The sequence below is a fragment of the Triturus cristatus genome, chromosome 12 (genome assembly GCF_964204655.1).
Source record: "Triturus cristatus chromosome 12, aTriCri1.1, whole genome shotgun sequence".
In the NCBI taxonomy this organism is placed as follows: Eukaryota; Metazoa; Chordata; class Amphibia; order Caudata; family Salamandridae; genus Triturus; species Triturus cristatus.
In genome coordinates, this window is record NC_140595.1 from 710900923 (window position 1) to 710921714 (window position 20792).

Here is a 20792-nt window from a genome sequence, read left to right on the forward strand (position 1 = left end):
AAAAGTTGGAGAGAGACGACCCATAATTTGTTATAGATGTGGGTGTCCAGGGCATGTGAGTTCTAGTTTTGCATGTGGAGCAAGAAATTCTACATGTAGGTCGTGTGGAAAAAAGGGAAATTTGGCAAAAGCCTGTAGATCGAAAGGGAGTGCACAAATTACCAGCTCAAGGAAATTGAAGATAAAATTGACGATCGTGAGGAGTTACTCTTGTCTGTAGAGGGTGCGGAATTGGTTTTATCTCAAGTTATTGAATCTGTGGTAAAGTTCAATTTTGACTCAGTTATGACTATACATGAGAATGATTTAAATTTGAAGAAAGAAAGTACAGTGAAACTGGAAAATCCTCATTGTGAAATCACTTTAGATAAAGGAACGGTAAAATTATTGGCTGATTCTGGTAGCTTATTTACTTTAATTTCTAAAGAGACTTTCGAAAAGAACTTGGGTGGACAGATCAACAATTTATTGCAAGCAGATGTGAAGGCAATTGAATATGGTGGAACAAAAATTAACATTTTGGGAATGCAATGGATGAACATTGTCTTCAATAAGAATGGTGTTCATGGATGAGTTTATGTCACACATGAAGGATTCGATCTTTTGGGTTGGCGGCTTCAGAAGGACTTGCACATTATACTTACTTAATCCTAATGCTACAGAACCAGTTATGGTTGTTGAGCCAGTAATTTGGAATATATAATCTAAACGTTGACGTGGAGGATGAGTGGACAAATGTATTTATGAAAAAGTATTCTCATGTTTTTACTGATGATTTAGGTGTGTTAAAAGGATTTTCTCATCGAAAAATTCTGAAGAAAATGCTAAGCCTGTTGTACATAAGGTTAGGACAATACCATATATGATGAGGGAACCACTTCAAGGTGAATTAGATAAGTTGTTAAAGGCCAATGTCATTGAACCTATAGAGTCATCTGAATGGTTATCTCCAATTGTCATTGCTCCTGAGGATGGTAACAACATTTGTTTATGTATAGATTTGAGAGATTTAAATAAAAATGTATGGGTAGATAGACAACCTTTACCAAATATTGGCTTTTGTTGTGAAGACTGATCACAAACAACTTGTACATATTTTTAAAGGTGGTCGTGGTCTAGATGGAAGCGTAACTCCTCGTATTTCAAGGTGGCTTTTATCTGTGCTAGATTACAATTTTGTCGTGGAGTACGTTCATGGTAATAAAAATGTTATTGCGTATTGTCTTTCTAGGATGCCTGTGGACAATGATTCTTTTATGGAAATTATGGAGGACCAAGTGGTTAATGTGGATGATGAGTTTGCGGTTGGACAAGAAGAATGGAAAGAAGAAGTACAAAATGATAAGGAGCATAAGGTGTTGATGGAGTTCATTATGAGTTGTTGGAAGGATTTTGATGGTTGTGAGGAAGTGGCAAAGCAATTTTTTGACAGTGAAAGATGATATTAGTGTGATAATATTTTAAGGAGGAGTCGTATAGTTCCCCCTAGTTTGTTGAGATCGAGATTGTTAAGAATTGTCCATGAGGGACATTTGGGAAGGAGTTTAACGAAGAGAAGATTGAGACAGTGTTTTTGGTGGCCGGAAATAGACAGGAATGTAGAAGATTTAGTGAAAAGTTGTCCTGCACGCAGTAATAGTGACAAGGTGAAAGTAGTCAGAGAACCTCCTTTGAGATGTACAGATTTGCCTATGAGGCCATGGGATAAAGTGGCATTGGAAGTGTTATGTCCGATTGACAAATTGGGTACCAGTAATTGTTTTTTAGTTGTGTTGGTGGACTACCATAGTAAATGGTTTACATGAAAATCAATGGGTCAAGTTACTACTGCTAGTGTGATAAGATTTCTTGTGGAAGTATTTATTGAAGAGGGTGTACCTAGAGTTTTGGTGACTGATAATGGTGTTCAGTTGGTTTCTTCTGAAATGAGAAATTTTCTTGCTAGACTTGGAATCAGTCATGAGAAGGTGGCTTTGTTTCGTCCACAGGCAAATGGACTTGTTGAGAGGGTAACCCGTATTCTGATGGAAAGAGGAGTTACGGAAGATGAAATGGACTCACAGAATCACACCTCATTCTGTGACGGGGGTTTCTTCTTTTATTGCATTGAAGGGAAGAGAGCCTGGTACTAAGGAGTCTCCAATGTTGCTCCATGAGAAGAATCAAGTGTGTGTTGATTGAGAAGAAATGAGGTCAAGGGTTTCTGATTGTCAGTGGCGTAATAAAATTCACTTTGACAGTAGGAAACATGTTAAGGAGTTGGACATTGATAAGGGTAATTGGGTAGTTGTGAGGAAAGCTGGTTTTGTTAAGAAGGGTCAGAGTCAATTTTCACAGCCCCATAAAGTCATTCTAGTCATGGGATCAGTGGCTCAACTGGACGATGGTAAGAAATTGAGTTTTGGGGATTTGTGTAAAATATCCCATTCCAGTTAGTGTATAATGATATTGTAATGCATCTTATTCTTAGAATGTATACTATTATTGGTATGTTGTTAGTTTATTGCTTTATCCGGTATTAATGTACTATTTTTGTGTATTGTATTTCCCTTCTTTAGGGTAATATGGGGGGGGGGAAATGTGGTAGCTGGAATCCTATGATGCAGCTGTGATGCAGTAGAACAGCATCACAGCTAGGATTCCAATATTGACCAGTATTTTCTGTAATGCTGTAGGTTGTAGACATTATTTCTACTCAGCAATAAACTTCATGAAGAAACTGAAATTGAAACTGTGTGGATTACTACAAACTCCCAGCCCTCCACTGTCCCTTGCAGAAAATCTATAATGTATACATCTCTACAAAACACACACACATACTCACATAGCATACATCTCTCCTTGGGGAGCTCTTTACTTTCTCTTCAGGCTAACTTTGTAACTCAATCCACACAAATAAACTCCACACCATGCCACATAATTACAATCTGCATAATTTCACTCAACGCCACACACTTTCACACCACACAATTCAACTCTACACATTTCCATTCCACACCACATAATTAGACAACAAACCACATATTTTAACAACACAATTACACACTACACCAATTCACACCAACACATTCCACATCATGCCACAAAATTCAAAAGCACACCACATAATTAAACTGCACAACATACCACTCCACAACACAAAATACCATTCAACATAATTCCACTCTATAACACACACTCCCACTCCACATTATCCCAGAACACTCAATATCACATAATTACTCCCCGCATGTTTCACTGCACACCATGCCACATAATTCCACTACAGAAATCCACTCTGCACCACACAATTCCACCACACACAATTCCACAACTAACAATTCCAATCCAACCCACATATTTCCACTCCACACCACATACATCCACTCCACTCCAATCCAAAAGACATGGGTAAAACACATTGTCATTTACAACACCAATGCATCTAACTCTCACAAATACGAGACCAATTTGCATTGCAAATGCTTGTTTAACAAGTTGTACTCTCTATTATTGATGGTAAGTTGGGCTACTGGGAAACGCAGGGTGAGGTTGATCGACCTTTATCTCCCTCAGGATGAGGGAGGGCCTTGTTGCATCTGACTATGAGCTATATTATGCAGCAGCACAATTGCACTGGCCAATGAGATGAATAGTGGGGTCTGCTGACTCAGAGACCCGGATTATGTGTGCACACTTCTATGGCCTGCTGCTGCTAAAGGCACTCTTTGAAGCGGCTGAGAAGTGAACCACCACCGATCTGCCGTTTTGAGTGGCTCTGTGGTTCTGGAAGAAATACATGCAGGGTGCCCCCAGAGACTCCAGAGATGCCTTTTGGTTCATACTAGAAAGTGCAGCACTGGCTGCCTACATGATACATGGATCTGGACTGAGGCGAATGTCACAACATGGGTATATCTGTTCCACAAAGGAACTTTGTAACACTTTCCTGCTCTAAAAATACTTTTATTTCTCCTCTTTTTTCCTCTTTCTATGCGTGCTTCATTCTGCATCATGCATAGAAAGCTATGCATGCTTCATCCTGCAGCACGCATTGAAAGAGAAAAATGCCATTAATGATGGCTTTTGTGCAGGAAGGTGCCCCTTTCTGCACAAAAGTAATCATCCCGCAGCACAGGCATCCTTGCAAAATGACGCAAGGGTGCCTTTGCTGATGCATGGCAGCCAATTATGCATCAGCGCAGGGTAAAGCACAGGGATGCATCGTATTGTTGTTAATACGACGTATCCCTGTGCTTTGAAAATGATGCAGCACGGCACAGCTAAATGGCTTGCGGTGCCCCACTGCGTCATTTTCTTGTAAATGTGTCCCTAGATCAGACAACCACCCTTCCTGAGCATTAGCTACATGGTACGGGCAGCTCAGACATGGAAATGCGCAGAACAGGATGGTGGATCCCCAGATGGGGTCCTTAGTACGAGGGAGGATGGCATTATGCAGTAACCCATGACATGGTGTTTGGCTCAATGCTTAAGTGTCACTGGTCTTCCCACTAACTCAATTACTCAATACCACAGTGCACTCCAAGTGTTCTGGTTGGTGTTACAGTTGGGCACTCCCGTGGTTATTATGTAGACATACATAATGCAAGCTCTACTATTGTTACTTATACATGTACGCTGTAGACTTCAGATGGAACCGGATCGACCCGGATTTGCATGCACTCGTCACAGAGTGATCCTGTTAGTTGATTTTACGCAAACTTCAATAAAGAGATATGCAAAAAGAAGTCCATGTTAAAAAAAACATTCGTTTTAATAAATACCTTCAAATGCAGTGATATTATTGTATGTACTAAGGGTAAAACACTTCCATGTGTTTTAGAAAAACTGTTTTTGAACTTTGAAAAGTCTGTCATATTTACAAGTTTGTTGCATGATTTACAAAACGCTTAAGGCTCAGCCCCTGCGTCGGGCTCTTAGAGCCATCAGCCATTTGACTCGGCTCTGCCTCTTAATGTATTGCCGCGCCCACATCTACCTGTGAGAGATCTTTTTTCTGCCGCCTTCGGAGGGTAGGGGCCGGGTGTTTATAAAGAAGCCAGCGCAGCTGCATTCTTTACAAAGGGAAGGAGTTCAGCCCGAGTGACCCAGGACCGCAGAGCTGCTCTCGTGGACATGGCTGACTACAAAATACAGGTGGAAACCGGCACGGCCTTCCAAGCCGGCACCATGGACTCCATCTCTATCACCCTGGTGGGGTCCCACGGCCAGGGTGAAAAGCGCCTTCTCGATCACTTTGGCCATGATTTCCTTCCAGGAGCTGTAAGTAGACCGACAGGTTTGGGCGCGTGTGCAGGGGAGGGTGGAGACAGTAAGGTGTGTGATTTATACTCTATCGTTTATTGTTGAAATCCTCATTAATTAGGGGAAGTAATGTGCTGCTTCGAAGCGCTAGGAACTAAAGATGAAATGGATGCTATCACAGCGGACCCCCTGCAGTTTTTCATAAATGTGAGGGTCTTTGTCATAGTGCACCGCGCCAATCACACGAAGTACCTGCGGTTTGTCGTAGTGCACCGTGCCAATTTCACGAAGTCCCTGACATGGGCGTCCGCAGGTGTGGGGCAAGGAGGGGCGATTGCCCCCCCTCCCCCTCCCCTCCCCCAGAGCCCCTCCTTGCCCTCCCTGCAGACGCCCATGACCATCACCACGCGGCGTCTTCAATCCCTCGTTCACCCGTCTTTTAAACCTCACGCCAACTCATCTCTCTCCTACCTCGACTTTAAACAGAGGCGCAACTAGAGTCACATTTCGGGGGGGTGGGGGGGCTAATTCATCCAGCCATATGCAGAGTGGAGATGCAGGGGCTCTAAGAAGAGGTGAAAACACAACAAAGCCTCATTAACAAGTAAATGGTCTTTTAAAGACCTGTGGAGTACTCGAGCGCGGCTGTGTGTGTGCCGGGGAAGCTGTCTCAGCCAGGCTGACACACACGAGGGGGGCGAGAAGGCTGCAGAAGCCCTTTGAGCGCAATAAGCGGAATAAGCGTTGTGCGCCTGACTTAAAACACGCTTGGTGCTAAAATCTGTGAATGTGTTTGTTGCTAGTTTAGTCTCGGAGGGCAGCTTTGCTGGTGATGCCAATTCAGGCACAAACTCTCATTTGCACCCGATACAGCATTATTATTTGGGTGCTGGCAATGGGGTATGTATTTGCACCCAATTACATGTGCCCTGAAATAAGGAATAACACGAGTAAACGTTTCCTGTGGCAAGTTTTGAATGTTATTACTCCTAGCGTACAGATTTGTACATCAAATATCCTCCAGGTAGGACCCTTTGACAATTGCTTGAGCAAACACAAGAGCAAACGGCATGTATGATCAGCTCATAACAGGAGTAAGAACAAAAAATATAACCATTTGACTTTTTTCTCTCCACCCACCTCAGAATTTGGCCTGTAAGGTGCTGTTTCCTCTTAAACCCTCGGCGTAAGAACCAGACCAAAGTAATGTAACTGTTTGTGTAATTGCGTATTTGTTGGGCAACCTGTCCTGGCACACATTGTTAATAGATGGTAGAAAGCATTTCCCACTTGCTTGTGAGCGTTATTTATTTGAGGTAAACCCACGCCCTTCAGAGATTGGTGCACTTTAAAATGGGTGATTTACCACACACCTTTACAGTATATTGAGAATGACCTCATGTGGGGTAATACATGTGCTCAGTACAGTGCAGAACACGAGAGTGCTCCTGCCAGATCCCAGGGTCATTATTAAGCATGGTCCAGGATCCAGGGTGCCCTCCATGAGGTAATGCTGATTTTGGCATGGCGTACTTTGCCAACACCATGACACATTCAGCAGGACCCGCCACTGACAGCTCTTTATTCTGAGCATCTGCGAGAAGTTGGCCTGGTATATGCTGTCCACTAGTTATAGTGGGCACCCTGTACCAGTCCAAACAACCCCTTATGGATGATAGGTTAAAGACAACCTTTATTGAAAGCTATCCTAGTGGTAGCTATGGAGAGCAGCCTTCAGGCTAAGTCTTGAAGGAATGTATAGCAGCTTGTTTTACCAGTCTATAATCTCTTGAATGACCAAATGAAAGGAGAACCACACCAGGTATCTATAAAATATATGTATTTATTCTAAAACACACCCCTCTAGTCTCTTTATGAGGCTAGAAGTCGAAATACACAAGTTACAAGGCAAATATCAACAGTAAATAGCACAATATACAGTTAGCCCTAGGGGCGTACCAAACCATATACTAAAATAGTGGTATAAGAACCACGACTTGACTAGATACAAGGTCTAGAGCCTGTAGAATCGCTGGACCCCTTCAGAACCACCCAAGGTAGTGACAAAGGGGACCCACGGGGGATGCGTGCAGTGTGGGAACACAGCCGCGAGCGCCGTTAGCTTCTATGGGGAAAGTCGCGGTTGGAATTTTTAAGTTTAAGGAAATTTAGGAGATGACTAGGAGCAAACCCTTTTGGACTTAGAGGTGTATAGGGCCAACACCCACGGGAGCACCGCAGTACTCGAGTTACCTAACCCCGGGGAGCCGGGTGCATAGGTGTCAAATGGTGTTGGGTCTCATCTTCGTTTTCAATGGAAGCTGGCGAAGAAGTGCTGCTGCCGGGAAGATGCAAAGTGTCCAAAGAGATCCAAGCCTGGATCGAAGATGAGAAGAACCTGAAAGCAGAGGGGACAGATCCTGGGTCACTTGCCAGTGACCAGGGGCACGATAGTTGAATGCCCACCGATGTCGGGTGTTTCAGGTGAGTTGACGGGAAGCTTGACTCTTCATTCACGAGGACCAGGAGGCGTTGAGGACAACCAGGAGCTGGATTCGAGTTGTCCCACAAAGGATGTCGAGTGCTGCAGTGTCGGGGTCCAGATTGGACACACCAAGGCTTGGCAACAGCAACCCACGCAGAAAGAGAACAATGGCTTCTGTGAGGACCAGCAAGGTCCGAGGATTTCACCCAGCAAGGGCGAGTGGGGGCACGTCTGGAGCAACCAGGAAAGCCCAAGGAAAATCAGAGTTGCCTTCTCGGGCTCCTACAAGTCGACGGACAAGGGATCGCAAAGGTACCTCGAGCTGAATCACAAAATGGCGGCCCAAGGGTCACTTGGAGTGGGTAGGCCAGCAATCTTCGGTCAATTTTATGCTCGGGGTCTGGGCTACAAGTAACCCAAAGCACAGGTTCGAGAGTCGTCCGGAAGGTGATGCACTTGCAAATGTGCACGGAGTCCAGGGGTTCCGGTTCCACGTTACCCACGATAGCAATGGGTCTCAGCTTTGCTGGGGACAGCCTCGGGTAAGTCTAGAAATCCCCCTCTGGTGTTGCAAAGTCTTTGCCGTCCGGCAGGAGCTTCGGAGATGCAGACCGGACAGATGCGTCGTTGGTGCCTGCCAAGCAGGGGAGTCACTCCTTGACTCCAAGGGAGATTCTTCAGTCTTCTAGTCTTGAGTAGAAAGTCGAAGTTCCAGGATTCAGTTTCAGAGTTTCGTCCAGGGATATCTAAAGTTCTGGTTACAGAGGTTTCTTACTTATACCTAAGGAAGGGGTTGGACTAACTCAGGGGACCCACCTATGGGAGGGTTTGGAAAGGGAGGTGGCTACACCCATTTCCTTTGTCCAGTTTCGCGCCAGAGGAGAGGCTGGTAGCTCCTGCAACCGGTTTGAGCTGGACTATGCACAGGGACACCAAATGTGCCCCCAGTGCAGGACTTCAAAGCACTCTGGGAGTGCTCCCGCCCATCCCCAATACACATCAACCTGTCTGGGAGGTGGTTACACCTCCCTGTGACAGGAAACCTATTGTCCAGGCCTCCCCTGCCGGATTTTCGGTCAGCAGCAAGAGGCCAGACTTGTGTCTATGGCTGCAGCATCCATTTTGTGATGACAGGGCTCTGTTAAGTTGGTACCGGGTATAGTGGTGCTGTCATGTCTCTCCCTCTAGAAGGGTGGGTTCCTACTCCCACACTAGTTACTGGTGTGGAGGTAGGATTCCAAGGTGTTTGACACCAAACACGACATGTTTCCGTGCAGCCATCCCAAAGTTAGCATTTACCGCGAGGTTATAATGCACTTAAGAGTATATGGTCAGGCTGCACCACACACAGCATCAGAGAATAGACTCCGAACTCTGCAGAGGGGCTCTGCTCATGCAGGGGCACCCTCTCACATGAAGACAAAGCACTCTGCCTTCAGGATTGATAAGGCCTGCCATAGGAGTGACGTATCGGTTTATATGTGTGTGTATGGGTAGTGATACAGGTAACCTATATCACAGTAAGTGGTGCAAGCACCACCTTACTCAGGCTGCAGTAGCAGTCCAGTGGTGTCATTTTGGAGGGCTTCCCAGGGGTGGCATAATACATGCTTCAGCCCCTGGTAGGCCTCTACGGTACCTATGCCCTTTGGTACATAGTATACCATATACTAGGGACTTAAATGGGCACTCCAGAATCCAATCTGTAGGGTACCTAAGGTACCTGGAATCCATTTTAGATAGGAAGCAGATAAGCTGGGGTCCTGAATAGCAGGGCCCCAACCAGACTAAAGTCGAAAAACAGTGAAACATCAGCAAAAAGTGGGGGTACCCATGTGAAGCAGATCCTACTCTCCTACAGCATCAACCTGCAGGCGGTGAAGGGGCTTTTTTATTTTCACTTCCAGGTGGACCCAAAACAATGAACTACTTTAAATGGCCATGAGCCCTCCTTTTGTTCGAGTATCACCTGGTGGAACCCCAAAACAAAGGCCTAATTTAAAGGGCCATCAGCACTCCTTTTGTTTGAGTATCACCATGGTGGGAACTACCTGGAGCCTAACACTTAAATGCTAATGCAATCAAGGGAAACTAAGACACACAGCTTGTGATCTGTACAAGGAAAATTTGATTTGGAGGCAGGTTTTTGACGTTGTTCAACCTATGTGTATAAGAGATGAGCACACACCGTAAGTGTGTCAGATCTGGGTAATTACACAAATTATGATTTTTAAAATGTTCTCATTTTTTTATTTAATTGTTTCACAGCATTTCTCATCCCAGTGTAGGGTGTCAGAGTATGTTACATCACACGCACACGTTAAAAAAAGACAATAAATCATAAGTGTTCAAATCAATCTACAGTATGTTACATAAGACAATGAGGATTACAAATTGCCAAGAGTGCCTGGTCGGGAGAAACACAAAGTCATGATTTAAAACCCCGTTAGACTTTCTTACTTCTGAATGACCTCTTTTGGCGATCTTGCTAACAGACAGATTTTGAAAATAACAATAAGGTTCTAAACCCATGCCTTGACACTTGCATGTAGCTCCTTGATGCCAACCCATAGCTCTCTATGATATATTAGAATTATTGCAAGTTATGAACAGCAAGTAACAAGAGGATGTCAAAAGCAGTAACCTGCTTACCTTGATACATAAAATACAAATTTTAAATTTGCATGTTAAACTTCATGATTCTTAACTGGGTGTAGACAAAACTCAGATCTTTGCATTAACCACCAGATAAATCTTACTTTATTAAAGAAAGAGACGGTTGTGGCACAACAACCCTATGGTGTATGAGATCATATGCAGCCTGCTTCCTGTCCCGCATGGCTCCTCCTGCCCCCCAGTGTTTTTGGTCCCCACCTGGCACACATCATGTCGGAGGATGGTGATGACGTTAACATTTTGCCCCCCCCCCCTGGAAAAATGTCTGCAGACGCCCATGGTCTCTGAGGTTTGTCGTAGTGCACCGCGCGAATCACTCGAAGCTGATTGTCGTAGTGCACCGTGCGAATCACTCAAAGTGCCTGCAGTTTATCGTAGTGCACCACGCCAATCACTCGAAGTGCCTGCGGTTTGTCGTAGTGCACAGCGCCGATCACTCGAAGTGCCTGCGGTTTGTCGTAGTGCACCGCACCAATCACTTGAAGTGCCTGCGGTTTATCATAGTGCACGGCGCCAATCACTCGAAGTGCCTGCGGTTTGTCATAGTGCACGGCGCCAATCACACGAAGTGCCTGTGGTTTGTCGCAGTGCACCGCGCCAATCACACGAAGTGCCTGTGGTTTGGCGTAGTGCACCGCGCTAATCACACGAAGTGCCTGCGGTTAGGTGCTGTCCCCAGAGTCATCCTACTGGTACTTAGGGCCCTGATCAAGAGAACGTTTGGTGCACCGTGTTCAGAACCGTTTTAAACACATTACTCCATTTCAGCTTATTCATGCCCTACGGTGGGATGAACTCGAGAGTTGAGGAAGAGCGAGCAGGACAGGAGAGGGAATGTAGAGAGAGGCACATATTAGTGAGGTGAGGTTGTGAGACCGGTGGGAAAGAGGTGTATTAGGACAGGTGAGGTAAAGATAAAGAAATGGGGTAGGAACATGGAGATGTAGAGAGAGTCCAAGGATGCTGAGGTGAATTATGTTGAGAGACCCGCCACAGATAACTGAGGCACAGCAAGTGTGGTTGAAGTGAGAGGTGCAGTCTGTGGGGGGGAGGGATAGCTAGAGATGTGAGAAAAGTGTGGATTTAGTGATTGGTGAAGGAGAGAGCGATGAGATACAACATTAATTGGGGGTGGCGGGTGCAAACAGGTCAACCGATGGAGGTTGAGCTAACACTCCAATCAATGGAGCTTTTGCATCAGCCCCTATCACAACCGGTATCAGACTTAGGGTCTGATGACGATCTTGGTGGACCGCGCTACCCCGTTACAAATGTATCGGATATCCCGTCCGCCGTATTACAATATAATTATATCCTATGGAACTTGTCATAAGGGCGGTCGGGATATTCGTCTAGTTTATGTTAGAGCACAGGTACTCATAGTACGGCCCTCGGGCCGCCAGCAGCCCGGCAAGCCTTTCTTGATGGCCCGCGGACCTTGCAGACATCGTACCGGTGTTTTTTTTTTTTTTACAGTGTCAGCAAACACAGACTCTGCTCTGTGGGGGCCAGGCGATCAAGTGATAGTCCGAGTGGAGCTGCAGGGGCGCTAAGAAGAGGTGAAATACAACAAAGCCTCGTTATCATGCAAATGGTCTCTTAAAGACATGTGAAGTACTCGGTGGGGCTGTGTGTGTGCCCGGGAAGGGAAGCTGCCTCAGCTGCCACACAAGCGGGGGTGAGGTGACAAAGAATGTCAGAGGACAGCAGGGTGTGAGAGTTGGGTGAGGTGACAGAGGGTGACAGAGGGCAGTAGGGAGAGACAGAAACAGAAAGAGACAGATAGAGACAGAGACAGGGATGGACTGACAGATAGAGACAGAAACAGATAGAGGCAGAGACGGATAGAGGTAGAGACAGACAGAGACAGACAGCGGTAGAGACAGAGAGAGAGACAAAGAAAGAGGCAGGGACATATAGAGGCAGAGACAGACAGAGGCAGATAGAGGCAGAGACAGGGACAGGGCAGACAGACAGAGGCAGAGACAGACAGAGACAGACAGAGATAGAAAGGGAGACAAAGGGAGGGAGACAGATAGAGACAGGGGCAGACAGAGCTAGATAGAGGCAGAGACAGGGACAGACAGACAGAGACAGACAGACAGAGACAGACAGAGATAGAGACATACAGAGATAGAGACAGATAGAGACAGAAGCAGACAGAGACAGGGACAGACAGAGACAGATAGAGGCAGAGACAGGGATGGGCCAGACAGATAGAGACAGAGACAGACAGAGACGGAAAAGGAGACAGAGGGAGGGTGAGAGAGACAGGGACAAACAGAGACTGGGATAGACAGAGACAGATAGAGGCAGAGACAGGGACAGACAGATAGAGGCAGAGACAGACAGATGGAGAGGGAGACAGAGAGGGAGATGGAGGGAGTCAGAGGGAAACAGGGAGTGGGAGGGAGAGGGAGGGAGGGAGAGAGAGGGTGACAGAGGGAGGGAGAGGGAGGGAGACAGAGAGGGAGGGACACAGAGAGAGAGAGGGAGACAGAGGAAGGGAGACAGAGGGAGGGAGACAGAGGGAGGGAGCAGAGGGAGGGAGGCAGAGGGAAACACAGGAAGGGAGTCAGGGGGAGGAAGATGGAGGGAGAGGAAGACAGACAGAGGGAGACAGACAGAGGGAGACAGACAGAGGGAGGGAGGCAGAGGGAGGGAGACAGACAGAGGGAGGGAGACAGAGAGGGATACAGAGAGAGAGGGGGATACAGAGAGAGGGAGATGGAGAGAGAGGGAGATGGAGAGAGAGGGAGACAGAGAGAGACAGAGGGAGGGAGACAGAGGGAGGGAGACAGGGAGGGAGACGGAGGGAGACAGAGGGAGACAAAGAGGGAGACAGAGGGTGTCAGACAAAGGGAGGGAGACAGATAGAGAGAGACAGAGGGAGACAGACAGAGGGAGGAGGGCGACAGGCAGAGAGAGGAGGGCGACAGACAGAGGGAGACAGAGGGAGGGAGTCAGGGGGAGACAGAGGGAGACAGACAGAGGGAGACAGACAGAGGGAGACAGACAGAGGGAGACAGGCAGAGGGAGGGAGGCAGAGGGAGGGAGACAGAGGGAGGGAGACAGAGGGAGACAGACAGAGGGAGACAGAGAGGGAGGGGGACAAAGAGAAAGGGAGACGGAGAGAGAGGGAGACGGAGAGAGAGGGAGACAGAGAGAGAGGGAGACAGAGAGAGAGGGAGACAGATAGAAGGAGACAGAGCGAGGGAGACAGAGGGAGGGAGACAGAGGGAGGGAGAGAGAGAGAGAGTGAGAAGAGAGATGGAGAGAGAGAGAGAGAGAGAGAGAGAGAGATATGTATATGTATGTATGTTTGTATGTATGTATGTATGCTGGGTCCGGTGGCTCAGTGGACGAAGGCGTCCGCTGTAGGGGCCTGTGTTCCACCTCATGGTCACAGTTTTTTTTGTTGCTCTAGCTCAGCCCCCTCCTCCAATGACCCCGCCACCACAGTGCGGCCCTCGGCCACAAACCACACTGAAAATTTAGCCCCCGAGAGAAAGTTTGTGAGTACCCATGTGTTAGAGTATCCCCTCTGCCAAGATCATAATCAGGACCTTCTTCTGTGTCAAACTAAGCCTGGATCTGTCAAAAACTGCATAAGGTTCACAAGCATTGCTGCCAAACTATAACGATGCAGGACACAGCCATGCCTTAACAAGGGGAGTGCTGGTGTCCTTTCTCGATATAGATACCATTCAGGAGAAAAATGCACAAGGAAACGTGGAAGCATATTCTTCATTGTTCTTGCAATGCAGCCTGAGAAACTGACCATAGAGGTGTCTGCTTTAGGTGGCAGAAGCATGTCTCGAGATAGATATACATTCTATGTTCAGACCTCAAATACCTGAGATGGACCTCAGTGCGCCCATAGGTTATGCGCCAGACAGGCATTTTCTGCTGAAATCTGTCAGAAGAAAATTACAATGCAGTACAACAGGGTCTACATCACCCACAACACACTTTATTCAACAATTACCTGGGATGAAGGGAGGGGCTGGGAAGAGGGAAGGTAGAATGGAAAGCTGATCTTCAGACAGGGGTTATGGAAGGGGTCCAGGCTAAAATGTAGTCCTTTCCCACAATGATTTACCTGTTGGATTTTCCAGCTAGTAAAATTGAATTTGTTGTTCTCAACACCTAGTAAATTTGCATGTAGACACACTGAACTTCCTAGTATTCAGAACTGAATTCCACTCTGCACATTTCCGAATTGGGGCCTATGTCTTTTATATGCACCTAACAAGTGGGATGAAAAGGCAGGGAGAGCACAACACCATAATGCACTAGAAGCAATGAAAAAAATCCAAAGCTTCCTTTTTCTGTGACCTCAGTGAGCAAGTTTTATTGAGATCCATGATTCCAATCTGTTACACTTTGCATAGATTTTGTTAAAAAAAAGTCTCTAAAATGAATAATGCAAGCCCTCACCTACCTCTGTCTGAAAAACCAAAGGAGCCAGAGACAGCAAAATAATAAATATGCCTTCTTGCCAGGGTGCCTGCTACTTGAAAAAACTGTAAATGTGTGCAACTGGTTAGTCAGGAAAAACTGTTTGAGAACCAGTATATGGCTCTAATGCAGTCGCGGGTGGCATGACTCGCAAGTTGGGGGCCGGTGAGGGAGTCGTGCGGGTTCACGGGCGGATGCGGGAGGGTTAGTTAAAATGAAAAAAAATCTTACCTTACCGGGTCCCGTGCCACCTCAGCTCCTGGCCGGGTCTCGCATTTTACCAACAGGAAGCAGCCACAGACCGCCTCCATACGCTCCCCTAAGCCAATCACAAGCTGCAATGGCAGCGCTGTGATTGGTGAGGATGGCGCCCAGCCAGGTACCTATGGGGAGGCCAGATTCTCAATGTAGGCTGCATGCAGCCTACAAGGAGAAAAGGCAGAGTGTGCATGACTGGTTTGGTTGGCCCCAGAGGGCTGACCACACAGTCAGGGACCGTAACATTAGGCAAGCCACTCCTCCCTGACCCGTCCACCCCCAACCAGGCATACCCTTCTGCTTTCTCGCAGTGCGAGAAGCACAAACATAAAATGGTATTTAAAATACTATTTTATGTTTCTGCTTCTCGCTCTGCGAGAAAGCAGTGGGGCAACGCTTCTGTGCCCTAATGCTGTAATGGATGGTTTTGGCCGATGGAACCTGGTTTTTTAGTACCTTAATGCTGAACACGGCACAGATATGTAACGATAACTGGTGTTCATTACAAAATATTGAGTGTAACAACATAGCAAATAAGAAAATGTATGAACTTTGAATTTCACCTATAGGACTTAAGCTCTGATAAACCTTGGGATTTAAGGGTGAAACACATTGGCTGCTTTGCTGTGTTTTATGCCATTTATCAGAAGAACAGTAAAGAGTCATTCTAAAGATTTCTGGATTACCTGTGTTTTTAGAATGAAGAGACGTTCACGCTTTGTTGCCTCTCCATATTGTAATCCTTTAGAAGTGTGGGTTTGGGACAGCGGATCCAGGGATATGGGCAACATACAATGTGACATTAGGGGAACTAATAGGTAGCTGCAGTGGAACACCTTAGGCTGTCCATTAGTAGTAAGAATAATCAGTGGAGTTCTTTGAGGTTTCATGGTGCCAAAGATTTATTCTATTTGAGAGGTAATGTAAATGTATTATCATCTGGGTATTCTAGAGTATGTCCTTCTAATGAAAACATAAAGACAAAGGTCTACATTAGGTACAGTGTGATTGCATATTACTAAAAATGATTATTTTTAAAATACTTGTTTTAACACTGAGGGCATCCTTTGCGAGACAATGGCGCAGTGCGGTGTCACCAGCAATTTTGATGCACAAAGCTCCGTCATTGTCCTACTGCTGAAATGCACTGTTTACAAGAATATGGCATACTCCTTTACTCACTCCTGCACCAGCAGACAAACAGTAGCCGTGCGCCAACGCAGACAGTCTTGCTTTGCAGGGAAGATTGTGTTTGTTTTTGTGCAGGAATGTGTTCCTTCCTTCACAATCATTAATGTAGTTTTGCTCCTTCTATTTGTGTTGCAGAATGTAGAACACATAGAATGAGCAAAATATGCAGAGAAATAAAAGTATTTCTCCCTGTTTCGCCACCCTTACGCCTCCCCTGGGGAGGCATACTTTTTTTGCGCTGTCTCAGATTTACGATTACTTGTAAGTCTGGGGCAGTATCAAAAAGCCATGGGTGTTGCTGGGAATGGCCACAGCAACACCAATTGCGAGCCTCTTTAATGCAGAAAACTGGGTCATATGGGAGATATTTACAAGGCTGTGTTAAGCCATGCAAAGTGGCTTAGCGCTGCCTTGTATATATGGAGTAGGACACAGCGCCACTGGAGCGTTGCAAAATGTGAAGCACCAGTGGCGCAGGGGCATTCTAAAAATACCCTTAAAGGTCATACTTAGAGCTTGGTGCACAGGGTACTTTGTCACAAATGTGATGGATGACCTTTACATCATATTACAGGTGCATTATAGTAATATAGCAGATGGGATCAGTCATGTTTTGACAGGGTATCCCATCCACTAAAGTCTAAATAATGGCCCTTAATCTCTGCAAATTTTGCTGCAGCCTATTTTGTACTGTGTACTAACATTCAAAAACAATGACTTGCATATTCAGTGCTTTCAGTCTCAGGGTGGGAACTCACACATGTCGCTGTTCTCAGTGTACCAACCAAGATTTGGTTCTGTGATATCTGGTTACACTCACAACCATCTGCAGTCACCACATTAACCCACTGAACTTTCGTAACATAAAAGAATGCCTTTCCCACCAGTTACTTTAACTGACGTTTATCTTTCATTTATAGTGTGTGCATTATATCGGATATGTATTTTAATGAAGGTGTAAGGCCATCAGCGTAGTTGTAGAAGGTTCTTTTTAGCCATGTTCCTGGCTGTGCCCCAAACTCTGTCACCTTCACCCTCTAGCATTCAACATAAGGGTTCCTACTCTAATTTGTTATGCACTTCAATCTCTGGATGAGCTACTAAAATATTTCCATTGGGGCCCCATCCGTAGCGCAGTCTAGCACACCTCTAAAGAACTGTGTCCTGGAAGCTGCAACAGCCCAGCTGTAGAGACTCTGTGGCATAATTATAAATGATTGGCTACCCCCTGCAGAATATGGCCTTGATTAGAATGCAGCCCTCCTGATGGTTGGGGACACCTCTGTGTGGCATTGGCTGCTGGGGCCTGCATTGTGCCCTTGGGGTGTTCCTGTAGCACTTGTAGCCCATTGGACGTTGCACACCTGAGTCAGTTTCTATGTTTACTTGCTGTCCTACTAAGAAATGCTTTCCTTCTCCACTCTTTCTCCTGTCCAGGTGTCTATTCCTATTACCCATTGTTCCACTTTCACAATTTACACAATTTCTGTGAGATATTCCCGCACTCATCATTTCTTTCTTTCCTGTCCAGTTTCCTGCTCTCTTTCCTTACATTTTTCCTCTCCCTGCTTACCTTTCTCCTCTCACCAGTCACTGCTCTCCCTGCTTCCTTTTTTCTCCTCTCCAGTTATTTCTGGATGACCTGCTGCTTTCTGTCCTACTGTTCCTGCTCTAGCTTTATTCCATGAACAATCCCTACTCTCCTTTGTTTCCACCTCAGTCCTTCTCTTTACTCGTCCTTTTAACTCTCTGCTGTTTTTACTTGCCAGACCTTGAACTCCTTTCTTTCCTCTTTCCATCAGTTACTGATTTCCACTTTTTCAAAGTTTCTGCACTCATGTTTTTTTTTGCAGCAATTATCCATTCCAAAGTGTTTCTTTTCCACTCTGCAATTGTTTCATAACCATGTCCACCTTACTGGTGACCTCCCTGACCTTGTCAGCGTGCATTTGCTCCCCCCAACATGCAGCTCCACCTAGGAGTAGTCTTCCCTCCTGAGCCCTGGCTCGTAGGTTGAGGCCCTCCTCTACCCACAGGCCCCCGCCTGTGCCTAATCCCTGGTTGCCCAGTGGTGAGCTCTTGTTCTGTCTGCTGTTTCTTTTCTTTTTATTGTATTGGTGTTGTTTCTTTTCTTTTCTTTTCTTTTCTGTATTTCTTTTTGCTGCCTCTTGTTTTCACTGTTCACTTCTGTCCTTTACTCTGACTCCATTTTCCCCATCCTACCCTTGCCACTGCTTGTGGCCCGCCCCTTCCAAGCACCATTTTGCTGCCTCCAAGCTGACCAGCCCTCCCACCTCCCCAAAACTACTTAATTGTGGCCGCTTCATGGTGAAGTAGTGACCTCATTGACCTTGTCAGCATTTGTTTGCTCTCCCCACTGCGCAGCTCCACCTAGTAGAGGTCTGCCCTCCTGAGCCCTAGGCCCTTAATTCGAGGCCCTCCTCCACCCACAGGACCCCGCCTGTGCCTCATCCCTGGGTGCTCAGAGGTGAGCGCTTGTTTTGTCTGCTGTTTCTTTTCTTTTTTTTACTCTATTGCTGTTGTTTCTTTTCTTTCATTGCCTTTTCTGTATTTCTTTGCGCTGCACTTTTTTTCACTGTTGACTTCCGTCCTTTACTCGCACTCCAATTCCCCCTCCCCACCCTCACCGCTGCTCACTCCCCACAACCCTGCTCCCTTCCAAGCAATGTTTTTCTGCCTCTTGCCACCCAGATGACCAGCCCTCCCACCTCTCCAACACTACCTAATGGTATCTGCTGTGCAGAAGTGCCAGCGGTGCACCAATGGCAAGCACATCTGTGCCCGTCCGCGCCTGGACCGCACCCATTGCTACAGACAATTTTTCCGGTGGCCCCCACTGCTACAAGGCCATCACTCACCATGCACTCAACCCCGGACGTTCCACCGCCTCTCACCTCGCATCACCAAACAACACCCAAGACCAGTTCACCTGCCGCAACTGTGCTATCTCAGGCATCCTCACATCTGACCCTCCAACAGCACGACCCTCAAGAACCGGACTCGACCACCTCAGCTGCATCTTACTCAATACCCAATCATTCAAAAGACACGGTGTGGAGATCTGGGACCTCTCCAACTCTATCTCCCCCAACGTCACCTTCTTCACGGAAACCTGGATGAAACCCACCTCAGCCCTAGACATCTCAACCTCCATCCCTGACAGCTACAAAATCATCCACTAGGACTGCGTCAGCCGGACAGGAGGAGGCATGGTCATCATACACAAAAACACCCTCTGAGTCACAACCAACTCTGACGACCACTCACCTGGCATGGAACACCTCCGCCTCCACTTCAAGACTCAGACCAATCCGAACACCACCTTCAGCGGCACCCTACCTGAGAACCTCACCACGATCAGACTCAAACAACTAGTCACCTCTCCAATCCACTCAACAGGATACACGCTCGACCCCATCTTCTCCACAAGCAACAACATCTCCGTCAGCCACACCTCCCAGCCACATTGGACTGACCAGCACTGCGTCCACCTGTCCTTCACCCACCATATGCCACCATGCCCACGGCCATCCTTGAAGAAGATTGAACAAGGTCACCGAAGACCAGCTCACCACCTCCCTTTGCAAAACCCCACCACTGACATCCATGGACGCCAACTCATCAGCACGCAACCTTCACCATTGGATCTCCAACTGCGCCAACACACTGTCTTCTCTCAGGGAAGCAGCCGTCCAAGAAATAAAGCTGGTTCTCTCCTGCCCTCCAAGAGGTAAGGCGCACCTGCAGACTACTCAAGAAAAGGTGGAGGAGCAGCAACATCGCAGCAGATGACTCCGCCTTCAAAACTGCCTTCACCGCACACCACTATCTCATCAGAACAGCAAAGACAGCAGCCATACAGGAATGTATCAACACCAATGCACACAACAGTAAAGAACTCTTCACCGTGGTTGAAGAATTCGCCAAACTCAATACAGAGGCAGCTGACATTTCCCCATTTTAAGACCACTGCAACAACCTCTCTACCTTCTTCCACCGCAAGCTCAAGGAGATCTATGACAGCTTTGCAACCCAAGACCCACCCACCTCACCCGCAATCACTGTACCCAATAGCTCCAGACACCAGCAGACCCTGCCCAACTGGACCACCCTCACCTTCGAAGACACTCTCAGGATCATGAATAGCATCAACTCCAGAGCTCCCTCAGATCCCTGCCCTCACTACATCTTCAACAGAGCTGGCACCTCTAACTCGCCTGAACTCTGCCGCACCATCAACTGCTCCATCGAGACCACCACCTTCTCTGAAGGCTGGAAACATGCAGAGATCGACCCCCTGCCGAAGAAACCCTCTTCCTAACCCAATGGACCTGAAGAACTACAATGTCATAAGCCACCTACCTGGATTCAAGATGATTCCAATGGGGCGGTGACGCTTCTTCCCAAAACTTATCGAAACCTTCCGAGACTTGCCCTCGGTATACAGAAGGCA

At 46.8% G+C, this 20792-nt stretch overlaps 1 protein-coding gene across 1 annotated transcript in view; it reads left to right on the plus strand.

Annotated features, from left to right (window-relative positions):
* The first annotated feature begins 5017 nt into the window (after nucleotides 1–5017).
* LOC146780371 (hydroperoxide isomerase ALOXE3-like) overlaps nucleotides 5018–20792 on the plus strand; it is a 343450-nt gene continuing 327675 nt past the window's right edge. Inside the window, exon 1 of the mRNA XM_085636765.1 lies at nucleotides 5018–5265. Coding sequence (XP_085492891.1) covers nucleotides 5119–5265 — 147 coding nt within the window. The 5' untranslated portion in view covers nucleotides 5018–5118. The remainder of the gene's footprint in view (nucleotides 5266–20792) is intronic.